At 46.1% G+C, this 22,899-nt stretch overlaps 1 protein-coding gene across 4 annotated transcripts in view; it reads left to right on the top strand.

Annotated features, from left to right (window-relative positions):
- Positions 1 to 22,899, top strand: part of IBTK (inhibitor of Bruton tyrosine kinase) — a 700,505-nt gene that overhangs the window by 193,853 nt on the left and 483,753 nt on the right. For all 4 annotated transcript variants that reach the window (XM_085611015.1, XM_085611017.1, XM_085611016.1 and 1 more), the window contains 2 exons: positions 8,267 to 8,390; positions 14,935 to 15,112. In XM_085611015.1, coding sequence (XP_085467141.1) covers positions 8,267 to 8,390; positions 14,935 to 15,112 — 302 coding nt within the window. The remainder of the gene's footprint in view (positions 1 to 8,266; positions 8,391 to 14,934; positions 15,113 to 22,899) is intronic.

Here is a 22,899-nt window from a genome sequence, read left to right as displayed (position 1 = left end):
ACGCCCAGTTACACCCACTTTTGCTACGCATGTATGTTTTATCTTTACTATCAATTGTTACGCCTCCTGCATTTGTTTCACTGTAATGCCTATTGTATAAAAATGATTACCTATCAATAAAGTACGGTCTTCACTTCCTGAACCTTCGTGGTGATGGAATCTGGAGCTCATCAATTTAAATTGATTATGGAATAAAGCCCGTTCCGAACCTCTAATACCACGGATTCTGCCTCTTATTTTACTGAGCTATTGTTATAGATTTTCCGCATCAAATTAAGTCCCGGTAATTAAATTATTTACCACATAGTCCCTATCAGATGTACAAGTTACTTACCTTCGGTAACGATGTATCTGGTAGAGCTGATTCTAGCCTCAGATTCCTTCACGGCCCACCCAGCCTCCCCGTTATGTGAGGATCCTTCTGCTTGGTCTTCTGAACTCGCCTCCCTCCGGGTGGCATTTGTCTTCTGCGGGTGCTCTCTTTCTCTTTATTTGTTCCACTCCTTCCTTTCTCGTACTTGGTCGGTAGGTTCATATGTACTGTTGCATCCCTGCACCCTGGTTCTTCCAGTGTGGGGCATACTCATTATCGTCTCCCTTTCTTTTTTCATTGCTTGGGGTTTCTGACTCCTCTGGGTTGGGATCTCTTGGCTGTGCCTCATCCCTTAGCTCTTTACAGGGGATACGACGCTCCTTGCTGGTGTTATCTCGGGGTGATTTGTCGTTCCTCATCTTGTCTGGGCTTGTCGCCCTTCACTGGTATTGATTGTGGTTTTATTTTTTATTTTTTTTATTGACATTTCAATACAACAATACAAACCCATCAAACAGGCCAGCTGAATATCATAGATGCAACAGTATTTTGTAGGTGAGTCCACTGCATACACAGTAAGAAAAATAAAGAAATGATCTCGCAGCATTACATCCGACAACCCGAAATCCCATACATGATGTATACACTGTTCTGGTCTTGATGTACTCATATTATAACATAGGCATGAAAAACATAGATGTACCTGCTACGCCTCTGCCTAAGAGGGCCAAAATTAAACTAACACTTCCCCTTGACCACCCAATTAAGCGACCTCTAAAATATACAGTATACAGGAATGTAAGCCAAGGACACAATGCATCTACTGGGCCAGCTTCAAGGCCGCCATCTACGATGTACCAGCCTCACCGTGTGTGCTAGCTGACCATGTCAAGAATGGGTCCCAGATGTTCTGGGGTCTGGAAGCTGGTGGCATCAACTCCCAATACGTACTTAACTGTGTGTGTCCATATGTAATATCACTTGCCCAATCTTTGATGGAGGGCAACCTCCGCCTACCCCAATTCACTGCAACCTGGCGTTTCGCAAATAAGAGGAGGAGGGTGTGCAGTTTACGCAGCTTAGGTGGCGTGTCCTTTACATAACCCAGCAAGCCCAGCACCGGAGATGGCGTCAGTGCGATCCCCAACATGTCATTAAGTGCATCAAAAATTGCCGCCCAAAACACAGCTATCTTGGGACAATGCCATGTCACATGTAAAAACGAACCCGACGCAAATCCACATTGCCAGCAATCACTTTCGACTCGAAGTCCCATCCGATGAAGACCAACCGGGGTTCTATAATATCTATGCAAATATTTAAAGTGTATCAAGCGTAACTTGTAGTTCGGGGAGTGCTCTGACAATTGCCCACACAGCAAAATCTCCATTTCTCTTCTGTTATATCTACCTCCAACTCCGCATTCCAGTTATTGAGAGAGTGTGGCGTTATGATCTGGGCTGTATCCTGCATGTGTGAATATAGACGAGTAATCAGTTTCCGCGATGAAGGAAACTTCAATATGTTATCTAGTGCTGACATAGTCAGTGGGACCTTCGGAAACTCCCCGCCCAGAGAACGACACGCCGTGCGAATTTTATGATATAGAAAGAGTTCCGCAAATGGCACCGCCCTTCCCTCGGCCGGCGGGGACCGAAATGTATCTCCGGGGTACAAGTCTCCAAACGTCTGGATCTCCGGGGTACAAGTCTCCAAACGTCTGGAGCTTCATTTTCGCAGCTAGGGTCCTACTAAGGCTGTCTTGCACACAGGGCATCATTGGGTTCTGCGGCAAAGGAACCGAGGGAGCTTAAATCAACGGGAGTCTCGCCCTCCTATGCAATTCGTTCCACGCCCAACACAGGGTTCCAGCCGAATCTATATCTCTGCGAGGATGGCAAAGTTTTTGGTATAGCGCCACCTTAAGTGGGATTGGGGGCCATTACCTCCACCTCAACCGCTACGTGTGGCTGGAATGGGGTCGGGTGCACCCAATAATGTAAAAACTGGGCTTGCGCGCAAAGCTCATAGAGGTGCATATCTGGGGCACCCAGCCCACCCTGTCTCAACGGGAGAGTGAGAAGGTCCCACGAGGCCCTAACCTGCCCGCCCGCGCCAGCGTGAGAAGATGAGACTTAAGTGTGTTCAGGAAATGCTTGGTGACCGGGATTGGTATGTTAACGAATAAATATAAAAATTTCGGCAAAATGACCATTTTGGCGAGAGGCAATTCTACCCGTCCAGGATAGCGGCAGTTTCACCCATATTTTCACCTTGTCCTCCAGCCAAACCATTGTGCGGCCATAATTCAGGCGCCATACTTCCTGTGTGTCACGGCTCACCCAGACGCCCAGGTATTTAACCTCACCCACCTCCCAACGTAAGGGCAACTCCGATACCACCTGAGGGGTACCGGCAGTCAACGGGACAATCACAGACTTAGTCCAGTTAATGCATACACCCGATAGCCCACCAAATCGGATGAATTCTCTCAAAATTGGGTCTAGATTCTCATCTGGATTTATTGTATAGAGCGTGACATAATCAGCATATAGGGATATAAGCAGGCATCGGGAGCTTAAACCAATACCCCTCATGGTGTGGTGCTGCCGGACTCGGGCCGCGAGGGGCTCCATCGCGATGGCAAACAGGAGAGGGGATAATGGGCACCCCTGGCGAGTCCCACGCGTGATCAAAAAGGGGTCAAATAACAGTCCGTTTACCCGGACGCGCGCCGAGGGGGAGGTGTACAACAGCTGGATGCTCTGAATAAGAAGCGGGCTGAAACCCATCCGCCTTACGATACGGAACAGATAGGGCCATTCAAGTGTGTCAAACGCCTTGGTGGCATCCAAGAACACCACCGCAGCTTTTTCATCTGGGTGTAGGTAATGGAGAACTGAGAAGATCGTTCGTAGATTATGGGAGGTAGACCTCCCCGGAATAAATCCTGACTGGTCTGGGAGGGCTATCATTGGCAAAAGCGGTTGCAGCCTGTTAGCTAAAAGTTTTGCAAATATTTTTATATCCACATTAATCATGGAAAGTGGGCGGTAGGAGTCCAGCTCCTCCGCTGACTTCCCAGGCCTTAGAAGCGTAATAATTGTCGCCTCTCTCATGGACTGCGGAAGCACCCCCATCTCCAGTGCTTCACCGTAAACCTCGAACAGGCGAGGCGCCAGCTCCGTAGCATAGGTTTTGTAAAAGGAGGTAGTAGACCGTCCGGGCCAGGCGCCTTACCCAGAGGCAGGCTGTTAATAACTTGTACCACATACTCTACCGTAAAAGGGAGGTCCATGTATTTCCTATGGGAGTCATTAAACCAGACCAACGCTACGGTCTCAAGGAAAGCATCCAATCCCTCTGTACCTGAACACTGAGTGGTCGTGTACAATTTATGATAGAATGCAGCAAGTGCGTTCGACACATCCACATGTCCCCTAATCATGTCTCCCTCTGAGTTTCAGATCTCATGAACAAACGTCGCGGATTTAGATGGTCTGATCATGCCGGCGAGTGTATGGCCCGGCCTATCCCCCTCCCCATCTCTACGCGCTTCAACATATTTACAGAGAAATTTTGTTTCACGCTGCGCCTCCTCCGCATAGTCCAGCGGCAGAGCCTTTATTTCCTGCGCCACATGGGGGTCACTATCAGAATAATACACCCCCCCCATCTCCTTTATTCGGGCATCCAGGGAAGCCAGCGTGCCTCGTATCGCCTTAAGGACCCCCGCCTGCCTCGCAATGCATTGGCCCCTGATCACCACCTTAAAGGCCTCCTAGAGTGAGGCCTCAGAATCCACCGACCCATCATTATTAGCGTAATAATCTAGGATGTCCCTCCGAATTTCCTCCTTGAAGGCCTCATCCATCAGAGCATGGGGCGGGAGTTGCCAGGTAAATGACCGGGGGGCGCCCCCGGGAGGGCCAATTGCAACAAACGCTGTGCATGGTCCGACAGCGTTCGCGGCAAATGCGCCACGTCAACAGTCCAGGCCGCAGCATCTTGTGATACCAACCAAAAATCCAGGCAGGAACATTCCCCGTGATGATCAGAGACACATGTACCCTCCCTAGCGAAGGAGTGCCTGCTGCACCATATGTCCACCAGGTCACCATCTCGGATTATGGACCACAACGCAGTACTGGCCGCTGGATGCAGGACACGAGCCGCACCCCTCCTATCCGCAGCATCGTCCAGAATGGCATTGAAATCACCTCCCCACAGTACAGTGTCATACCCCGTTGCCTTAATTCTAGACCATACATCCTGAAAAAATTCAGGGGCATCAGAATTTGGGCCATATATTGCTGCGACTACCAGGGGAAGTCCTCCCAGCAGGCCACAGAGGATAACAAATCTACCCTCCGGATCTCTATATTCCTCCCTCTCTCGCCAGTCCACCCCCTGTCGAATCAGCACAGCCACTCCTCTGGCATAATTAGAATATATGGATGTGTATGTGTGCCCCCACCTGCGATGTCGTAGTTTAGGAGAACGAGAAGCGTTTAAGTGTGTCTCCTGCAGCAGACAAATATCAACACTATGCCTAGCCAAATAAGCATGGCTCAGTCTGGCCTTACGACAGTCATTCAGCCCTCTAATGTTCCATGTCAACAATTTCGGTGATTTTCTCGTGGGACATCTCAGACACCTTTCCCCAGTGAGAGGCCGATGTGCCGCCGCGCAGTCCAAAAAAGCAACAAAGTGATACAGTGGCTCACATCCAAGAATCATACTGGCTTTAAAAACCCAAACAGCTTCCCATCCCCACCCCTCACCCACTCCAACCCCCCTATCAGGTTGCGGAGAAACCCACCCTAAAATCAAAAGACATACCCAGTTTTGAACATTACAAGGGAAACCTCTCATGGGGGCATGGTGGCATCAGCAATCTCCCCTGAATAAACAGGGTGGCCAGGAATGTAGCGGTGCGCTAGCAGCCCCTCCCCCGGCAATCCAGAAGCACGCCACCATTGAATTCAAAATAACATCATATGAACTCGCCATTGCCTATTGGCGGAAAGACACAAAACATGGCAGTACAATGAGTGCTTATGAGGCTTAAACAGGATCTACACATTATCAGTCATTATCACTCAAGTGACCGGGCGCTGACGTCGACGGTCCACGGATGTCCTTGCCCTTCCTCCCCCCAACATGCTTGGCAAATTTGAGTGCGGACTTTGCATCCGTGAAATAGTGTACAGTACCCTCGTAGGAAACCTTCAGTTTTGCAGGATAAAGCAAGGAATACAGGATTTGCGCCTGCAGAAGAATGCCTTGGCCTGCAGGAATTCACGTCTTGCAGCCTGCACGGCCGGCGTGAAGTCCGGATAAAATGACACAGCATTACCTTGATATGTCAACTGTCCCTTCTCTCTCGCCAATCGCAAAATGGTGTCCCGGTCTTGGTTATTCTGCAATTTGGCTAATATCGGTCGAGGAGGCGCCCCTACCGGCGGCCGCTGCCCCAGGGATCTGTGCGCCCTTTCTACCACGAAGACCGGGGACAGCTGAGGATCGAACAACGCGTGCAGGAGGTCTGTCACGTAGCTCTCCATCCTGGAAATCGCGGTGGTCTCCGGAATTTCGATAATGTGTACGTTGCTTCTGCGGGACCTCGCTTCTAAATCGTCGTTCTTTGCGCGAATAACACCCAGGAGTTTGTCCGTGTTTAACAGTTGCTCTTTTGCTTCTACTTGGAAGTCATGATATTCAGTATGCCGATTTTCCAGGGCATCTAAGCGAGTTTCGTGCGTGGAAACCTGGGCTTTCACAGAGTCTAACTGGGAAGTCAGAGTGTCCAGCTCTGAGTCAATATTTCGCAGGCTGGATCTCATTTCCAGCATTAAAGTACGCAAATCTTCACCACCATCCTCGGCGTGCAACTCCGGCTGCTCCTCCGGGTGCATATCCGAAGGCAGCTCAACCTGGTGCGTGGTACGCTTGTCAAAGGTCAGCCTTGGTTGCTTGGCATCATGCTTTCCCATCTTGCAGCGACTTGTCAACAATCAGGCCACTGCCAATATCTCCAGCGCACAGGCGGGTCTGCAGCCCGCTCCACCTCCCACTCGCACAGTGCAGATCTCCCAACAATGGTCAGCAGCTTAGCTCGTCCCGACCCGGGGACCCACTGCAGCACCGCCTGTACCGCTCCGGGTCTTCCCCAGCGGCACTCCGCAGCCCCCGGCAGGACAGATCAGAAGACTGTCCCTATCAGGTAACCACGCAGCACGCCAAAGTCCATAAAGTGCGTCTCACTCCTGGGTACACACAACGCCACCCGGGGGAGGCCAACACAGCAGGGCGCCTCTCCAGTATGCCACCAGCATACGACGTTGCTGTAGAAATACGCTTAACGGAGGATGGACAGATCCTGAGGGAGATAACGGTGTAAAGCCCGGGCTCAAAAATGATAGACTCCACTAAGTTATAGATAGCGTATCCTAGTTGTAAGAGCCCACTTCACCAATAGTCACTCCCTGAGGACCGGAAATAGCAGCACAGCAGGGTTTGTGGCAATAGGGCTGTCCATCGTGCACGGCGAGGCTCCCAGCAGACAGAGTCTTATTGCACCGCTCACGGTACAGACAAAAGCGGTGCCAGTTTTCCCCAAGGGAGCCCACTTTTCCAACAAAGTAAATTGGCGCCTGGCAGCGACTGAACTGCAGGGCTCCACGGCCTCATGTTCCCCCACCAGATCCACAGTTCACCCTGTTTCGCAATAAGAGAACTTCGGGGAGGGGGGGGGGGCAACGCCAGTTCCTCGAAAGACAGCCCACCAAGCTCAGCGCTCCGCCACTCTCCTCCCGGGATCACTGCAGACAGTGGGGAACAAGGGCACACCCAACCCCGTGAGCCGCTATGCTTCCCGCGGCAGCAGTGCCTCGTCAAAATGGCTTTCAACCCCTGCAGACCGCGTCGGCCGAATCTGGCTTTCTCAGCGCCTCCACTCCCGAGGCCCGCATCGCCACTACATCCACGGGCTCGAGTTACAGGTCCGCCGGCCTCCGCGTCCTCTTCAGGCAGGCACTGCTGGCTCGGCAGGCCCCTCCCGCGCTCCAGCTCCTCAGAGCACGCCCAGAGCTCGGAGTAATGGCAATGCGATGGGCGATAAGGGAGCCCGCCGAGGACGCCGGTAATAGCGCCGCAGCCCCACCGCAATACAGGATTATTTAAGAATATTTTCCCTGGCCCGCGGAGCGCACTCAATGAGCGGCCATTCCGCTACCAGGCAAACCACGCCCCCCAGGTATTGATTGTGGTTGCTGACTTTGTCGTCTGCCCCGACATTTTTCACATGTTTTTCTGTCTCTAGGGGGGATATTGCCTTCGCTTTGTGGGGTTGCTTCTCAGAGCAGTGCTCTGCTCCTTCCTTTCCATGACTTTCAGTAACGCAGTGCTTGGCACTGTCCCTAATGGTGCTGTTCCTCACCATTCGCTTCTTCCCTTTTTGTTTCACTGGTATTTTGCACACTGTTCCCATACTCTCACAGTTTTGTTTGTGGTGGCTCCAGGTTGTGGCGCGGAAAAGTTCTCAGAAGAAAACTGACGTCAGCGCGCCTTGGTGGGGCTTATGTGACCTCGCTGACGTCACGTCCGCGGACGACGTCAGGGCGGGGTCGCGTGGTACCGCCCCCGGCGGACAGATGCTGTGGCAAAGATTTTCCGGATCCAGTCTTACGCCTGGGGATAATTCTACGTTAAGGAATCTGCGGCTAGAATCGTCTCTACCAGATACATCGTTACCGAAGGTAAGTAACTTGTACATTTAAACTTCAAAATGGCTATAAGAAATGTATAAATTCTTCTTCCGAGGTCAGTAGTGTTGGAATCATGTTAATGCTTAAAAAATATCTGTTTGTAATTGCCTCATAAAGGTACTGTTGCTGTTATCAGATTGGCTTCGGTGTAATCTATCATATGGATTTTGTTCAATTTTGCTAGACAATTGAATTTAAAAAAGATCCTCGTTTCTGGTGGATTTCTGGAACACAAATCTGATCCTCAGCACCTCAAAGAGAATGGTGGGCAAAAAGTGTGCATACTTGCCCTGGATCAAGCTGGAAGAGTAAGTGTTGTTTTTTTCCTCCATTTTTATGTTTATCCTATTCAACTTGCACACAAATGCATCTAATTGCAGGCATATGTTAACATTCAAGTGGTTCCAAGTAAACCTTGGCACAAAAAAATCAAAGTGATGCTGAGACAAATATATTGTAACACTCAGTTGAAAAGGAATATGCTATCATTGGATCGTTCTGCCTTTTAAGTTCCGATTACGGCTCAGTGATAAGAATACTCTTCCTCACAAAGTGCAGTTAGCAGGCGGTATGTGGAAATGAAGCCCCCACCCTGTTAATTGGATTGTGAGTTGCGAAAATAGCTAATTGAGCAGCTAGCCGTAGTTGGAAGTGGTCTACCGAAAACTGCAAGATTAAGAGCCCACACATATGTAGGGGGCAATTGACACCAAAGGTACTGTTATTGGCTGCCAGCAGACCGTCTGATTTGCAAATCAACTGCAGTTTGATTGCCCACCTTTTCATTTAATCAGATATGGACCTATGTCAAAACATTCTCGTTGGCTGCTTGCTAGCCTGTTTCAATTCATAGTCACTTAGAATGCCATGCTCATTTTCTGTTATGTCAATTTTACCTTGACACAGCAAGGTGCTATTATGCTCAGAATCCATTGTGATAAGGAAACTGTCCATGCTCTACTAACTTAACACCTCATTAGCAAGTTACAAGCCCAGAACATACCAGTTTCCATTATGCTCAGTTAGTACATCATTGCCAGTTTGCATTAGGCCACATAGACAATCACAACAAATTCCCTCTATGGACAAATTAGTGTAAAACACCCCGTTTCGTGACCGGATTTAATGCCCAATTAGAAGAGGCATTCAACACCTGAGAAATTCTCAGCTGCGTCTGCATTCTATTGGTGGATGGACATGAGGGCGCTATATTAAAGCAAAGATGGGTGTTTGAGTGAGTGGATGAATAAGGGATTTATACAGAGCACGGCTACTTCGAGGAGTGTCCCGGAGCTAGACGGGAGGAGCCATTAGGGGCGCACTCATAACACAAGCCTTACAGTCTTGCAGAATAAAACCCGGTTTTAAGTCTTCTGCAGAATACAGTCTCAAGGGAAATCAAACTTGACTCCTGTTTCCTGTGGAAGTTCGTTCCTAGCTTTAGCAGCTGGCCTGACGTGAAAGATTTACGTCCCTAAGGACACACTTGAAGTGGGGAATCGACAAAAGCGAGGCCGAGGCAGAACGCAGCCCCTGCTAGGAAGAACATGTACAAAATTCTGTGCCAGATATCAAGGGCTGGACAAATACGCTGCCCTACATACCAGGGCTACTTTTTCTATTGGGCAGCTAGTGGATAGCTTATAGAGCCGATGGGATGGATAAGATGCAAAAGAAACCTAGATGCCGCATTTTGGACCACCTAATGCCTGAGTAGATTTTAGTTCACCCTCTAGCACCTGCTTGGACTAAAAAGTTATGTTTGAGGTCTGAATAATTCTCAGCCATATCACCATCTGAATAGGTTTGACTGTGGTATCTTCATCCAAGTGAACCAGATTGTTCTCGGTCTGCAAATCTCACATAAGGGCGTAGGTCTGTAGGTCATCGGCATCCAATGATTCAAAGGAGCTGCACTGACTTCCTCTGAAGCAGAATATTATTGTTAAAGCCATGTGCATTGCATTTAAGGCACTACAGGGAAAAGGCCCCGAGCCTTTACAGAGCCTTTTCTCTTCAGACACTTCTGTGATTTCCGCGTGCATTGTTTCGCCAACAAGCCTGTTTCCCTAAAACTGTTTCCGAGATTATGAAGACCCTGATGGGTGCTCTGAATTGGCCTCCGTCAGCACGCGGCTAGTGCACTAGTGATCAATAATAAACAAGTAGGTCAGTGTAGGATCTGTCTCCTGCCTGGCACATGCCCGTCCTTCTGTCCATCTCTCGCAAAATGCAGATCTTGCAGGGCAGATGGCCCCATCTTGCCTTATCCAGTGGCTCATGGTCGTGCCCCCAACTTGGCCTTCCCAGACTCCCCTGTGATCGTGGAGTGCCCGTATCCCCTAACCAATAACCCTCCCCTTGAAGACATACCTCTGTGCACTGCCCTTCTATTGGCTTTGACCTTTAATGCCCCTGTGCCCTGCATTTAATGTCCTTCCTTTACTTGTGTGGCCCATAACTCCTGCCATCCAACATGGCACCCTGCCTAGCCCTCTCTGTTCCTCTTTTAGTTGGCCTGATGGATGCATTGTCCTTGTTTTTTTAAGCACTGAGACAGCTACAGGCAGGGACAGTGGGCTAGGATCTCCCACGCAGCGCCCTCCTTCTGCCATCTGGCTGACAGCTCTGGGCTACACGCACCCACCGCAGGCGCAGAGGATGGCCCAGGCCTTCAAGCAGCACTTCCTCATTGTCTCAGGTGCCTAGACAGAACGGGACTAAAGTGAGCCGACCCTCGCACTTTGTATACTGTCAACCGATGATCACATCTGGACTTGGTTTCCCCTCTCACCCTCGTACTCACATGGAGTACGTGCACAACAGGACCATCCACCCCCACCATGGACCTGCCCAGCAGGCACCCTTTCATGTCCTCAGGTCTGCGGCTGCCAGGCTTCCCATGAGCCAGGTCAATCGCTCACCGGGGTGTGCGCAGGCCAGTGATTCCGCTATCCAGGGAACCGGTCACTTTGTTCAAAGTACCGACATCTTCAAACCTGCCACACTCGAGGTCCTTCCTGAACTCATAGCTTCAGCGCTTTGCATTTTGTGAGACAGCGAGGCAGTGGGAGGCCCGGAGGCAAGGGATTCTTTGGCGCAAGCAGAGTCGGGCAAAAAAAGGTGGGTAAATACTTTCTCTTATTCTCATTTATATTGTAATCAATCGCTCTCTCTCTCTCTCTCTCTCTCTCTCTCTCTCTCTCTCTCTCTCTCTCTCTCTCTCTCTCTCTCTCTCTCTCTCTCTCTCTCTCTCTCTCTCGGTTTCCTCCTCTCTTTTTTCTGACCGTTTACTCTTTTACAACAGCTCACGGAGTTATACATATTTAATCATTCATTCTGACTTCATTCATTTTTACAAGCGATGCAATTAATAAACTTGGGCAGGATGATTGGGATTAAGAATAATGTCTAACTTTTTCTGCTCCCTCCACCCCAACAAGGATTTTTCCTTTTCTACCACATATATTTTGGCTTCTGTCTCTCTGCCTTGGAATTTAATTATAGATGAAAAATATCCTAAAACAGGTAACTTTTGTCCACAATATCCTACTGGATTAACATCTGTAGGTAACAGTGTTTTGGAACCTATCTTTTCCTAATTTTGCTTGTCAATAAGAGTGAAAGGGGAACATGAATCTGCCCATATAGGAATCGTTGTGTTATCTATTTTGAGATTACATTTTGGAGGATTGTAACTGTCACCACTTTTTGAGCCAACATCATTAACTTCATCAATGACATATATTTCTACATCACTTTCGTCGGAGTCTACCGTGGAAACATCTTTAATTGCATTCACATTCGGATTAGATTGAAAGGTGTTAGATGCTTTGCACACTCTAGAAAAATGTCCAATTTTTTTACATTTGTAGCATCTACTCCTCGCAGCCGGACAATGAATGGCATCTGAAGAATGTCTGTTACTTCCACATCTATAACATATTTTGTTGGTATAGAAAGGTTGTTTCTTTTTATCATTTTTGCACTCTACATTTTTGCTACTCTGTTTGCTTCCTGAATTTACTTTGCAAACCTTCGACACGTTTGCTTCACTATGTGTGGAACCGGAATTTGTTAATTCATTCACATATTACGATGTGTTTTCAATACGTTTAGCAATTTGTATAGCTTTTTCCAACGTGGGATCCGTTAAGTCTAATAATTTTTCTTGTATCTTTTTGTTGCATGTGGCATTGATTAATTGGTCTATAATTTCATCACGCAAGTCTTTAAATTTACAGGAGATAGCTTATTTTCTTAATGCAGCTTAAAATTGTTCAATTTTCTCTCCTTGTGTCTGTTTACGTGAAAAGAATTTATGCCTTTCAACTACAATGCTCAATTTTTTTCCGTAATTTTCCTACAACATAGCTATGGCAACTTCATACACATCTTCATCATCATCTTCGTCAGTGTTAGTATTGCCTCTTTCAACTGTCACTAGTTTTGGAAGAGTTTTTAATACATTCCTACCTTCAACACCTAAATGGTGTTTCAAAATTGCTAATTTCCTACTAGCAACGTAAGCTTCTGCGCCAATTGCTTCCAAATATGTGGTGAAGGATTCCTTCCAATCCTCCCAAGCTATACAAGGTGCACCAGGTTCTTGTAGAAAGGTAGGGGGAGGTACAATTGTTTGATTTGCAATGTTAATAGTTTACTAAATAAGTGGCAGTCTGTTATGTCTATTATGTTATCTTTGTATGTACAAGCACTCTTTACATCCTTCTTTATTCAGCTATTACAAAAATGGCTGCAATAATATGGCGCTCAATTATTAAGAAATTGGTTTTTATTTATGATCCGGACCATTAATGACAAGTTGTGAAATAAATTGTTCTTGAATTTGAGGCTCACCTTAGTTGTCTTCCTCTCCGTGTATATATCCACTATAGTGGCTTTTAAAAAAAATGTTTTTATTTAACTCGCGTTGCTCCGAGTTTGTTTGGTATCTAAGCGAAATCTAAGATGGCGGCACGCACGACGTGACCATACGCGAGGTCACGTTTTATTCGCGCACTGCACGCATGCGCATTAGGCGTCGCACAACGCTGTTCCTAAGGACGTTCATAAGGAAATAAGAATGGTCGCGCGTTCATGCAACCAGTATTTCTTGACTTCTTGAACAACGCGATCAACGGTAAACTGTAAGTTGCTAAGTACTTACTAAGTTCTTCTTCAATTTCGATAGCAGATTTGTACCTTTTTCTTCCAAGCCTCTGAACTAAGATTCACAGTAATAATATCGCGTTTTGCAGTACATCCAACCGCAACTTTTAAATGTGTACCCTTCGTATTTTCCGCACGATTTCCTTTCAAGTCCGGATTTCTTCCTCCTTCGCCCCCAATCACTTGGAAGCAATTTCGCCAGTAGATTTACCAAAATACAGAAGGGACAACATAAGCTGCACGCAGTCTCACAGCAGACAGTTTCAAGGCGAATTACCGAAGGCTCTTGGAACAGCCTCTGTATATTCACAAATCCAATGCTGGATTACTGACACTTTCACCAGAATATATGATGATCAATTGTCTTCTACTTGCCTTGGGGGTCTCTAATGACCATATTAAGGATCACACCTTTCCTCTTAAAATTTACGCGATCACTTCCTTCTTAATCGCACATCCCATCCTCGTCGCCAATTTTGAAGGAAGGAAGTCGATTATGTTGTAGAAAGTAGTTTAATCAAAGGTAGATACAGCAACCCCCAACAGCTGACATCCAGTGCTCTGCTGTCCTGTCTCCGTGACTCCACAGACTGGCCTCAAGTAGTAGAACACCAGTTGCTAGGTTACAGCTGCTGGGTGACAACATGGTGACATCACCAAAAGGAACATACAAGATTACAACAATTACCATTCATTCCTTATAAGGATGTTCTGTGTTATGACCAAAGAAGTCAGTTGACACACAGTTTTAAAAATCTGTCCAGCCGATATTTATTCATTGCGTTTAATAATTGGAAATCCACTGTTTTCTAAAGTCACTCAGCTATACGTTTAACAACCTACTCATAATAGTAAGCTGGCTATCAGAATTTCTGCACTTGTTTTGTGAAGGTGCATGTCAAGTTAAAATAAACCTTGGGGGGGGGGGGGGGGGTGTCATTTAAATTAGCCATGAAATCTTATATGCTTAGTTTTTATATTGAAGCGCACTTCTATAAACAAATAGGCTAAAGGCAATCTTCATAGTGTAATAAATGTTCTTTTAAAAGGGCTATTTATTCTTGTATTTTTCATTGCTTGATAGTCACACATGTAATACATTTTCTGAGTATGCCTAAAACCATTTCAACATATTTTCTTTTACTCTAAATGTTTGTTGTCATCGATACGTACACCTTTGAAGTACTGGAAAAAGGCACGTCTTAAAGTTGGAATGTATAAAGTTGAGTTAGAAGGTTTTGAGTTGAGGTAATCTATTTTGGTACAGTGGGATGTTGGAAGCTCTGTTGAATGTTACTGAGCTACATCCTCTTTTTTAAATTTAAAAATTCTTTCTACAACTGGTGAAATATTATAGTGAGATAGAGCCTCTGCTAATGGCAGGTTGCTACTGAGATTAGCTGAATTCTAGGGTTGTCTGGGGTTACTGAAAATTGATTCCTGAATGTTGAGTTTTCTGTTTTGAATGGGGGCTCGGTCAGGTGACTAGTGTATTTTCCGTAGTTTCTTGTTATTACTTGCCACTGTTGTGTTTTCGAGCTTTCTACTCTGGCATGCAGTTGTAGGTGGCAATTAACTGATATGAATGCCTTTAGCAAACGATAATCGCACTTAATTCTGTTACAGGTGAGCAGTGGCAGACTAATGGATTAATCGGATAACTTATGCCCTTTTTTGCAGGTATTTTGCTGGAGGTCCCCAAATAGTACCATGAAGCAGTGTCGCTGGCTTTACGGACGACAAGTTTTCATGTCTGATATAGCTTTAAATAAGAATGGACTCCTGTTTGTCACACACGATGGGGAAGGTTTCTCAGGGAAGTGGCATGGAGAAGCCAAAGCAATGACTGAAAGTAAAGGTACGGATGCATTTCCATATTTTTACCCACCGCCCATTTCCGATTCATACTTTGTATCAACCTATTTAAGTATTGTACAGGTATACTTTACAAAACCTCTAAATTAATCTTTAAGGTGCTGACATATCTCAGAGCGCTAGGCATGATCCAGTTGCTGCATTATAAAGAGACATCGGTGAGAGATGCCCAAGCTTGTAAATCAAAAAAGGATTTGTGCTGGCTCTCATTTAACTCCAATTTTGATTTAACTTGATCTGCTTAGTGCGATCATAAATGTATGATTAAACTATTCTGCATGAAATTCCGGGAGGGAAAACTACAGATAAGTCTGGGAAAGGAAAATTGACTGAGTGGTGCCAAGAATTTTCAGCAGCAGTGCAGCTATTAGCATAAGCTACCAATATTGCAGTCTCTGAGGTACTCTAAGTTCAAAATTCATTTTATTCGGTTAATTAAAACCATCAAAGTGCAAATAGCAAAACAGAACCAATCAAAACTACAAACATTAAATACATGAATGTAAACTCATTTGAATTCCTCTGTCTTTATAACAAAATGACAGACATTAGATTTTGTAAAAGAGGACAATGAAAACAGTTATTAATCTTCGTAAAATCTTACTCTGCTCAGGGTCATTATCTATAATAGTTGAGATACACTAAGTGGGATTACATGACACTTCATGCAAAGAAATAAACACCCCGATAATCCATGGCGGGGGGATAAAAATACAGCACACCATCACAAAATAATTGGGCCTGGGAGTTAAATAAATAAGATAAAAACTAGCCCATCTTTTTCGTATCCACTGACATATGTAAGAAAACATAAAAATAAATAAGTGACATGATTCAAAACAGGGTCCGCAGTGTGGTTAAATGGTAACCTATTCCTAAACCGGATTGCTGCTGTTAGAAAACTTGCTACCCCAAAACACACCATAGGTGACGCTAGCATATGGAAGTATGCCAGCGCCAGCCTAACTTGTTCAAAATTACAGCCTCTGGGTAGAGGAATAATACATTTCCTGCGTAATGAATTGTAATATGCACAGAAGAATGTTAAATGAAGGGTGTTTTGGTCCGAGAAGTTATCACAAGGGCAAGGATTTAATGTTCCTTCTTTAAAAAACCCTTTCGGAAACGCTAAGAGCCAGGGGACCATATTATGCCTAAATCTTATTAAAACAAACGGATGGTATGGTTTGTTTATATAGGATAAGTATGGTTGCAGCTGTCTACCCAGGCTCAGGGTGACAAAACTACTCACCATGGGTTTTTCCAATTCGTTAATGACATACGTCTATCCAAGAACTGCCGCTTAAAGTCCCTTATGGCTGATTTGCCCAATGCTATAGGGCTCGAAAATAAGTTGGGCAGCCAAGGATTTCCATCTGGACCTTAATATATCGGATCCACGGGATATCTAACACCTTGTCTAGGGAGAGGCAATCTTAGATGATCAGTTGGTTAAGATTTGGTATGGGTTGTGCCCAAATTCTCAGCCAACACAATAAAGGAGCAACCGCAATCTGGTCGGAAATAAAACCAACTCCTAACGTCTCATGTATATTAAAGACTGGCATGGGAGCCGGGACCGACCGCAATCTACGCAAAAAAGTATTTTCGACCCCCTGGATTTCTCTGACATCTATTTATCCCCAGATGTCGCTCCCATAAGTCGCCATGGGGAGACACTTGACGTTGTAGATCTTTATAAGCGCCGGGAGTGGTTTGGATCCGATATTTTTTGCAAAGACTAGGATAGCCCCCGAAGCGTGTGTGTACGCTGCATGGACCATGAACGCCGGTCATCAAAAAGAACCCCTAAGTATGGAAAAGCGGGGACTTTTACTAATTCTAGATCCTTGCAATAGAATTGGACCTTCATTGCCCTCTTTGAACCTATGGACATAGCATGTGACTTTTTAAAATTAGTGATTAAGTCCAGGGACTGCATAAAATCTATAAAATAGTTTAAAAGCGTTTGCAGCCCCCTTGCAGTCCTTGCCACCAACACCGCATCGTCGGCATACAGTAGTGCGGGAATCATTTTAGTGCCATCTCTAGGGATATCTTTACAGCAAGAAATCAGGGCGTCCCCTAACTTATTAATATAGAGTGTAAACAGCAAGGGGGGCAAAATGCACCCCTGACGGACCCCTCTTTTAACTGCCCAAGAATCAGTTAGGCTACCATCTTCGTTAAAGCACACTGCTGCTGTTGTATTTTCATGGATGGCATCAAAAAAAGAGATCAGGTCAGCATCTAACTCTATGTCTTGGAGGGTCGCCCAGAGTTTTGATCTGTTAACAAGGTCGAAAGCCGAGGTTAGGTCCATAAAGGCCAGATGGAGATCCCCGTGCTTAACGACTGTATACTTCCCTATCACCAAATGGAGATTGAGGCATTGGCCCAGCGTACCCTTCCCTTGCCTGAAACCATATTGGAGGTCAGAGACTATGCTTGCTTGATCAAGCCACTCTGTTAGACGTGCAAGGACAACTTTCCCCATAATTTTGGCCGCAGAGTCGAGAAGCAAAATAGGCCTGTAACAGGCCGGATCGTCTTTGGCTCCCTTCTTGAAGATCGGTATAATAACCGCCTTGGCCCAAGACAGCGGAAAACCAAACAGGGTGGCTGCATTAAAACATGAGTTAAAATCTTGGCCCATTGCTTAAGATCTGCTTTATAAAGATCAGCCGGTACTCCGTCGGGACCTGGGGCTTTCCCCCCTGACGTTGATGTAATCACCTTAATGACTTCATCCATGGTAAAGACTAAGGGATGTGAAACACGATCACTACCTACTGTCCCTACGGGGGTTCCGAGAATCACATCACTATACACTTTCCCAAAGTGTTGAACCCACCTCTCAGCAGGAACTAAACAGTCTTTACTAGAGTTTGATGATTCATCAAACATTGGGCTATTTACAACGGACCAGAACGTAGTACTATTTGCCAGAACACTGGCCTGACTAAGCTCCTCCCACGCTATCTCCCTTAGTTGCCTTTTCCGCCTTTCCACTGCAAGTTTGTATGCCCTCCTTGCATTCTCAACCCCTGAGGCTACCCTAGGTTTCTGCTTAAGTTCCTGCATGAGTTCCTTATGGGTACTCATGCAGGTTTCATCAAACCATTTTTTATGTTTTAGGGGCCTTGGTCTATGGGATGCATTTAAGTTTGAGGCAACCTGCTTTGTGATTCGGTCAAAGGCACCAAGTACTGATAGTGGATCTGAGTCCTGATCTGAGCAGATCCCAAACTCATGTCCACAATCAGTAATTAGATTGTCAATAAAGCTGTCAGGGGTGATCATTTCCCACCTTATTCTATGCGCTTGTTTTATGGGTGCAATATTAGCATTGGTAAGTTGAACCATAGACCTTCCTTTATTAACAGCGCAAATATTAAGGTCCAGTGTCAACGGTTGTGATTGCTAAAGCAATTATTTGTTGCACTTAATGTGCCTAGGGACGACAGCAATGAAGAGGAGACTAAAATATAATCGTTTATACTTTGTCGGCCTGGACCAACATATGTAGGTACAGGAGGTATCCTATCAGACTGCAGGGCAGATCAAATTATGGGTTGATAAAAAAAACTTTCTAAAAAGGTCCCAGAGGGAGTATGTTCAAAATGAGTTAACCCCTGGGGGCCGTACTCCTCTTCCAGTCTTACAAAACAATTGGTAGGGCAAACATGAATATTAAAATCAGCCAGGACTAAAATATTATAATGAGTTTCAGAGCTGTCAGCATATTTGGCCAGAAAGGCAGTAAGGGCTCTTAGGTGTTCTAGCTCATCTCTTCTAGTGAACGAGTTATAAAAATGTACCACTAGAAGAGTTGGCAGATTCTTCCCTATCAGTTCTACTGCCAAAATATTAGGGGAACATAAATCTATCAACTTTGCTTTGTATAACAATTTAAGGTTAATCAGCAACAGTAACCCCCCTTGCCCTCCCCATACTAGAGGGTATAGCGCATTTACAAAAAGATATAAACCCATCCGGGTAATAGGTTTCATTAGCCTCCCATGTTTCCTGAAGTGCTATAATATGGTAGGTAGCAAGGAAGATTTCCCAACTGGTGTTACCCCTTTTAGCCCTTAAACCAACAATATTCCATGATAAAACTTTCATACTGCCTCCATCAGTTAATGTCAGGGTAGAGCTAGGGTTTGCTATACCAGGAGGAGGGGGCTGGCCGTTCAAAGGGGGAGATATAATCGAAATTGGTGGACTGATCGAGGGGGCATGTGTTTCATCATCCATCGTTTCCACCAGATTGTCTAGAACCGCTGATGCTGTGTTGCTAACGAGTAGTCAGTCTGGGGTGTCTAGTCCAGAAAATGCCTGGAACCTATTTGATACGTTTCAAAAACAAGGGGACCCCACACGTTTGTGACCTGGGGTTAATAGATAGTTAAAAAAAAACAGTAGTCTGATGAGGTCAAAGATCCTCAACATCTTTGACCTCATCAGACCACTGTTTTTTTTAACTATGGAACGTATTCGAAACAGAGATGGAGGGAGCTATCTTCATCAATGTACTCGATAAGGGCTTGTATTATCCCAGTGGTAATGCCCAGATGGAGGTGGCAGACATAGGGCACGGGTCCTGCGCCCTTAAAATCATCTGGACAATCAAGTGATTTTGGAAGTTAACAACCACACAACCCCCTCGATGTTCTTTAGAGACCGTCCCACCCACCCGACTCTACGCACCATAATGATGATATTGCTCATGGGTACCCTAAAGCCTTTGTCTGGATAACCAATCTATGGTTGTATTACGCAGGTGGGTCCAAGATTCAGTTTGGTCTGGTCTAAGCGGGGGAACACCAGCCAGAACCAAGACATAAGGACATGCGGCCGGGGGCAGATCTAAGACATCCCCAGAGGACTTAGTGTTCACAACATTCAACACAATGGGACTATCTCTATGGTGATTACTAGGTTTCGTTATGCACTTGGCCTGATCAACAGAAAATGGTCTCAGGGGATCCACGGGCTTGGCAGGATCTGTTCATCTGGGTAGAGAAATTCACCTATCCAACTGCCCCCTGGCCTCCGTGGGTCAGATGTGCGGAGTTCCCCCCCCCCGAACCAGATGGCAAGCATAGTGATCGAGACATGACAGGACACGCATTACCAGTAAACTTTTTTTCCTACCCCATGGGCCACATCCCTGTCATGACCCCCCACAAGGCCAATGGCCTCTGTCAGCGACGACGCAGCAGGTGCTTTGACTCCCCCCCCGCATTGCACAGTGACACCCAAATGCCTCCGGATTGTCTGGGGCATTGCTTGATTTTAGAAGATAAGACAATTTTTCTTCAATCGCCCCTAGTTTGCTTAAGAAAGGTGCTAGGCGGACAGATATTAAAGTCTCAAAGCGTTTCCAGTGATCGGGGTCGCCTCCGTGGTCCACCATAGTGGGGGTTTCAGAGTTTAGAATAAAAGGCGTGCCACCATTGGGTTTCGGGGAGTAATTCTCGCATTTCCCTACAAGCTTGGTGTTTGAGCTTAGCTTTGGCCTTGTTCCTCATTGCCACACCTCCCCTTGTATGTTTTGCAGGCGGTTCCCCGTTCCCTCCCTCACCATTCGCTCCCAGCCTAGATTTAGAGAAGCATGCCGCACTTTCCCTTTCCCTGACGGTTCTTTTGGGTCTGGTGGCGGGGTTACCTTGGGCTACACAGGACATGGTTAGAGTATGAGCTTGGGATAAGACGGGGTATGCGGGCAAGTCTAATTTTTCCTCAGAAGCGGTCACCACCGGATCCCTAGGTAAACTCGACCTTGGACTTTCGGTGAGTTCCGAGATGCCTAAGTGGTCCGCCTCCAAAGCCCCTGGTTTAAAGGTTAGGCCATTACCTGGTCCCCCAGCCGAACTGACAACTAGTGCATCCAAACTTGGGCAGTCCATGGCTTGCTGGGCACCCAAGGGAGATTTGGCCGAAGTTATAGCCCCCAGGGATGATCTTTTTTGCCCTGCATACGTTCCCAAAGAAAGCCTTTTTTCTGTGATCTGTATTTCGTGCGTTAAAACTGATTCCGCCCTTGATAAAAACGCATCCAGCGTTCCCGCTACACCCCCCCACCCTCGAACCTGTGACCTTACGTTTAGTGGTCATGGCCAGTGCCTCAATGTATGACACCACCCTCAGCTCCTGGCAGATAGGTCAGAAAAAATATAACATAAAAACAAAAATAACCTCAAAGTTTGATCAGAGTCCAGGGCTCAGAGAGTCTTTACACAGCGAAGGGGGGTGGCCCAGCCTCCTTTGGCCTCTGATGGCCTCAGACGGGCCTGCCCTTGGTCCAGGCTTCGTCCGGGCTGCGTCCCGCGCCACTGGGGGAGAGGCAGCGCTTTAAGCACGGTGCTCACGCCTCCCCCTCACTCGCGTCAGCTGGGTCTGTCAGGGTGCACTCTGGGAGGTTGAGTCCTCTCCCAGGGAGTCAGCGCCGATGGCAGCAGATTAGAAGCGACCTTCAGAGCCCTCGAACCACGTCCCAACAGAGCTGTTGCTGCGACGCCAAAAGGGAACCACAGCAGGCAGCAGGCAAAGGAAAGTCCGGTATGGCAGCAAGAACAGGGCGCAGACAGAGGTACTCATTACTTCTAATAGTAGCTTGGCTGGGGGTAGGCACCTTTGCAAAATCTTTACAGGATGGCTGCCAAGCCCAGGCCACTGAGTCACCCAGTGCCTCTTTTCTCTGTAACTTGGCATATCAGCTGTGTTTGCACTGACTGGTATGTGTACAAGTATTCAAACTAGAGCCCAAGGGAGTCGTGGGATGGTGCTGCCAGTTTTCTGTGCCCCTATACAAACTATTCAGGGATGGGCCCATAGTCAGTAAGGCTGGGCCACTCACAATTCTACCAACATCAGAATTGTCAGTACGGACACACATTTACAAACGCTAACATTCGTGATCACACAACTGAATCACTGTGATCACCATTTATTTGAACAATATTGAAGATTTTTTTCCAGTCTATTTAAAGACAAAAACGATTTCACATGTTTTACATATAAAGCACAACCATAGCCTAAAATAGCGTATAGTCAATACAATCCATGTAAAACAAAAACATCAACAAATATGTACAAAACACAATATAACAGTCAAAAACATTTGTTGTACCTAGGTTTTGACTTTTTTGTTGCTCTTTAGGAGCTTGATATATTTTTATTTTGTATCACCATTCGTAGCCCCTAACTAATTGGGCTATAACCAAACTGTGCCTATACAGGACTCACTGCCGATCGATTTCGATCCCTTCTCCCTTTTATAAGTTCTCCTCAAGACTCACAATGTTGGAGCACTGCACGTTTCAATTTCTTTGTTTTCTTAACATTCATGAATGTTGGAAATAAATCTGTTCACTGTGGTGTGATTTATTATTAATATTATTTATGGTGCTTCAGTAAGTAAACATATTTTCACTTCAATTTCACAGGTTTACCTCTTTTTGTAATGTTATAAAACTATTTATGCAGATTTTCGCATACTTTTCTGTCGATTTGAAATGATACTTTTTATACAGCAAAATCAAAAACATCTCTTCTGTGGAGTAATTAGATCCCACAAACAGCAATTAGATATGTAAACTTTCTCTAATTTGACAGTTTCACATACAGCATGTGTTAGAACTGGCATCCTTGGTGTGGTCCCTCCTAACGTCTAGCCTTCAGACCACCTGTTTTTACTGATTTAGTTTTTGCTGGGTTTAGGACTCTGTGCAGTTTACCACTGTTAGCCAGTGCTAAAGTGCT

This window comes from Triturus cristatus, chromosome 6 (genome assembly GCF_964204655.1).
Source record: "Triturus cristatus chromosome 6, aTriCri1.1, whole genome shotgun sequence".
Classification (NCBI taxonomy): domain Eukaryota; kingdom Metazoa; phylum Chordata; class Amphibia; order Caudata; family Salamandridae; genus Triturus; species Triturus cristatus.
The sequence above is the reverse complement of the archived record's forward strand: the minus strand, read 5'-3'. Positions and strand labels throughout refer to the sequence as shown.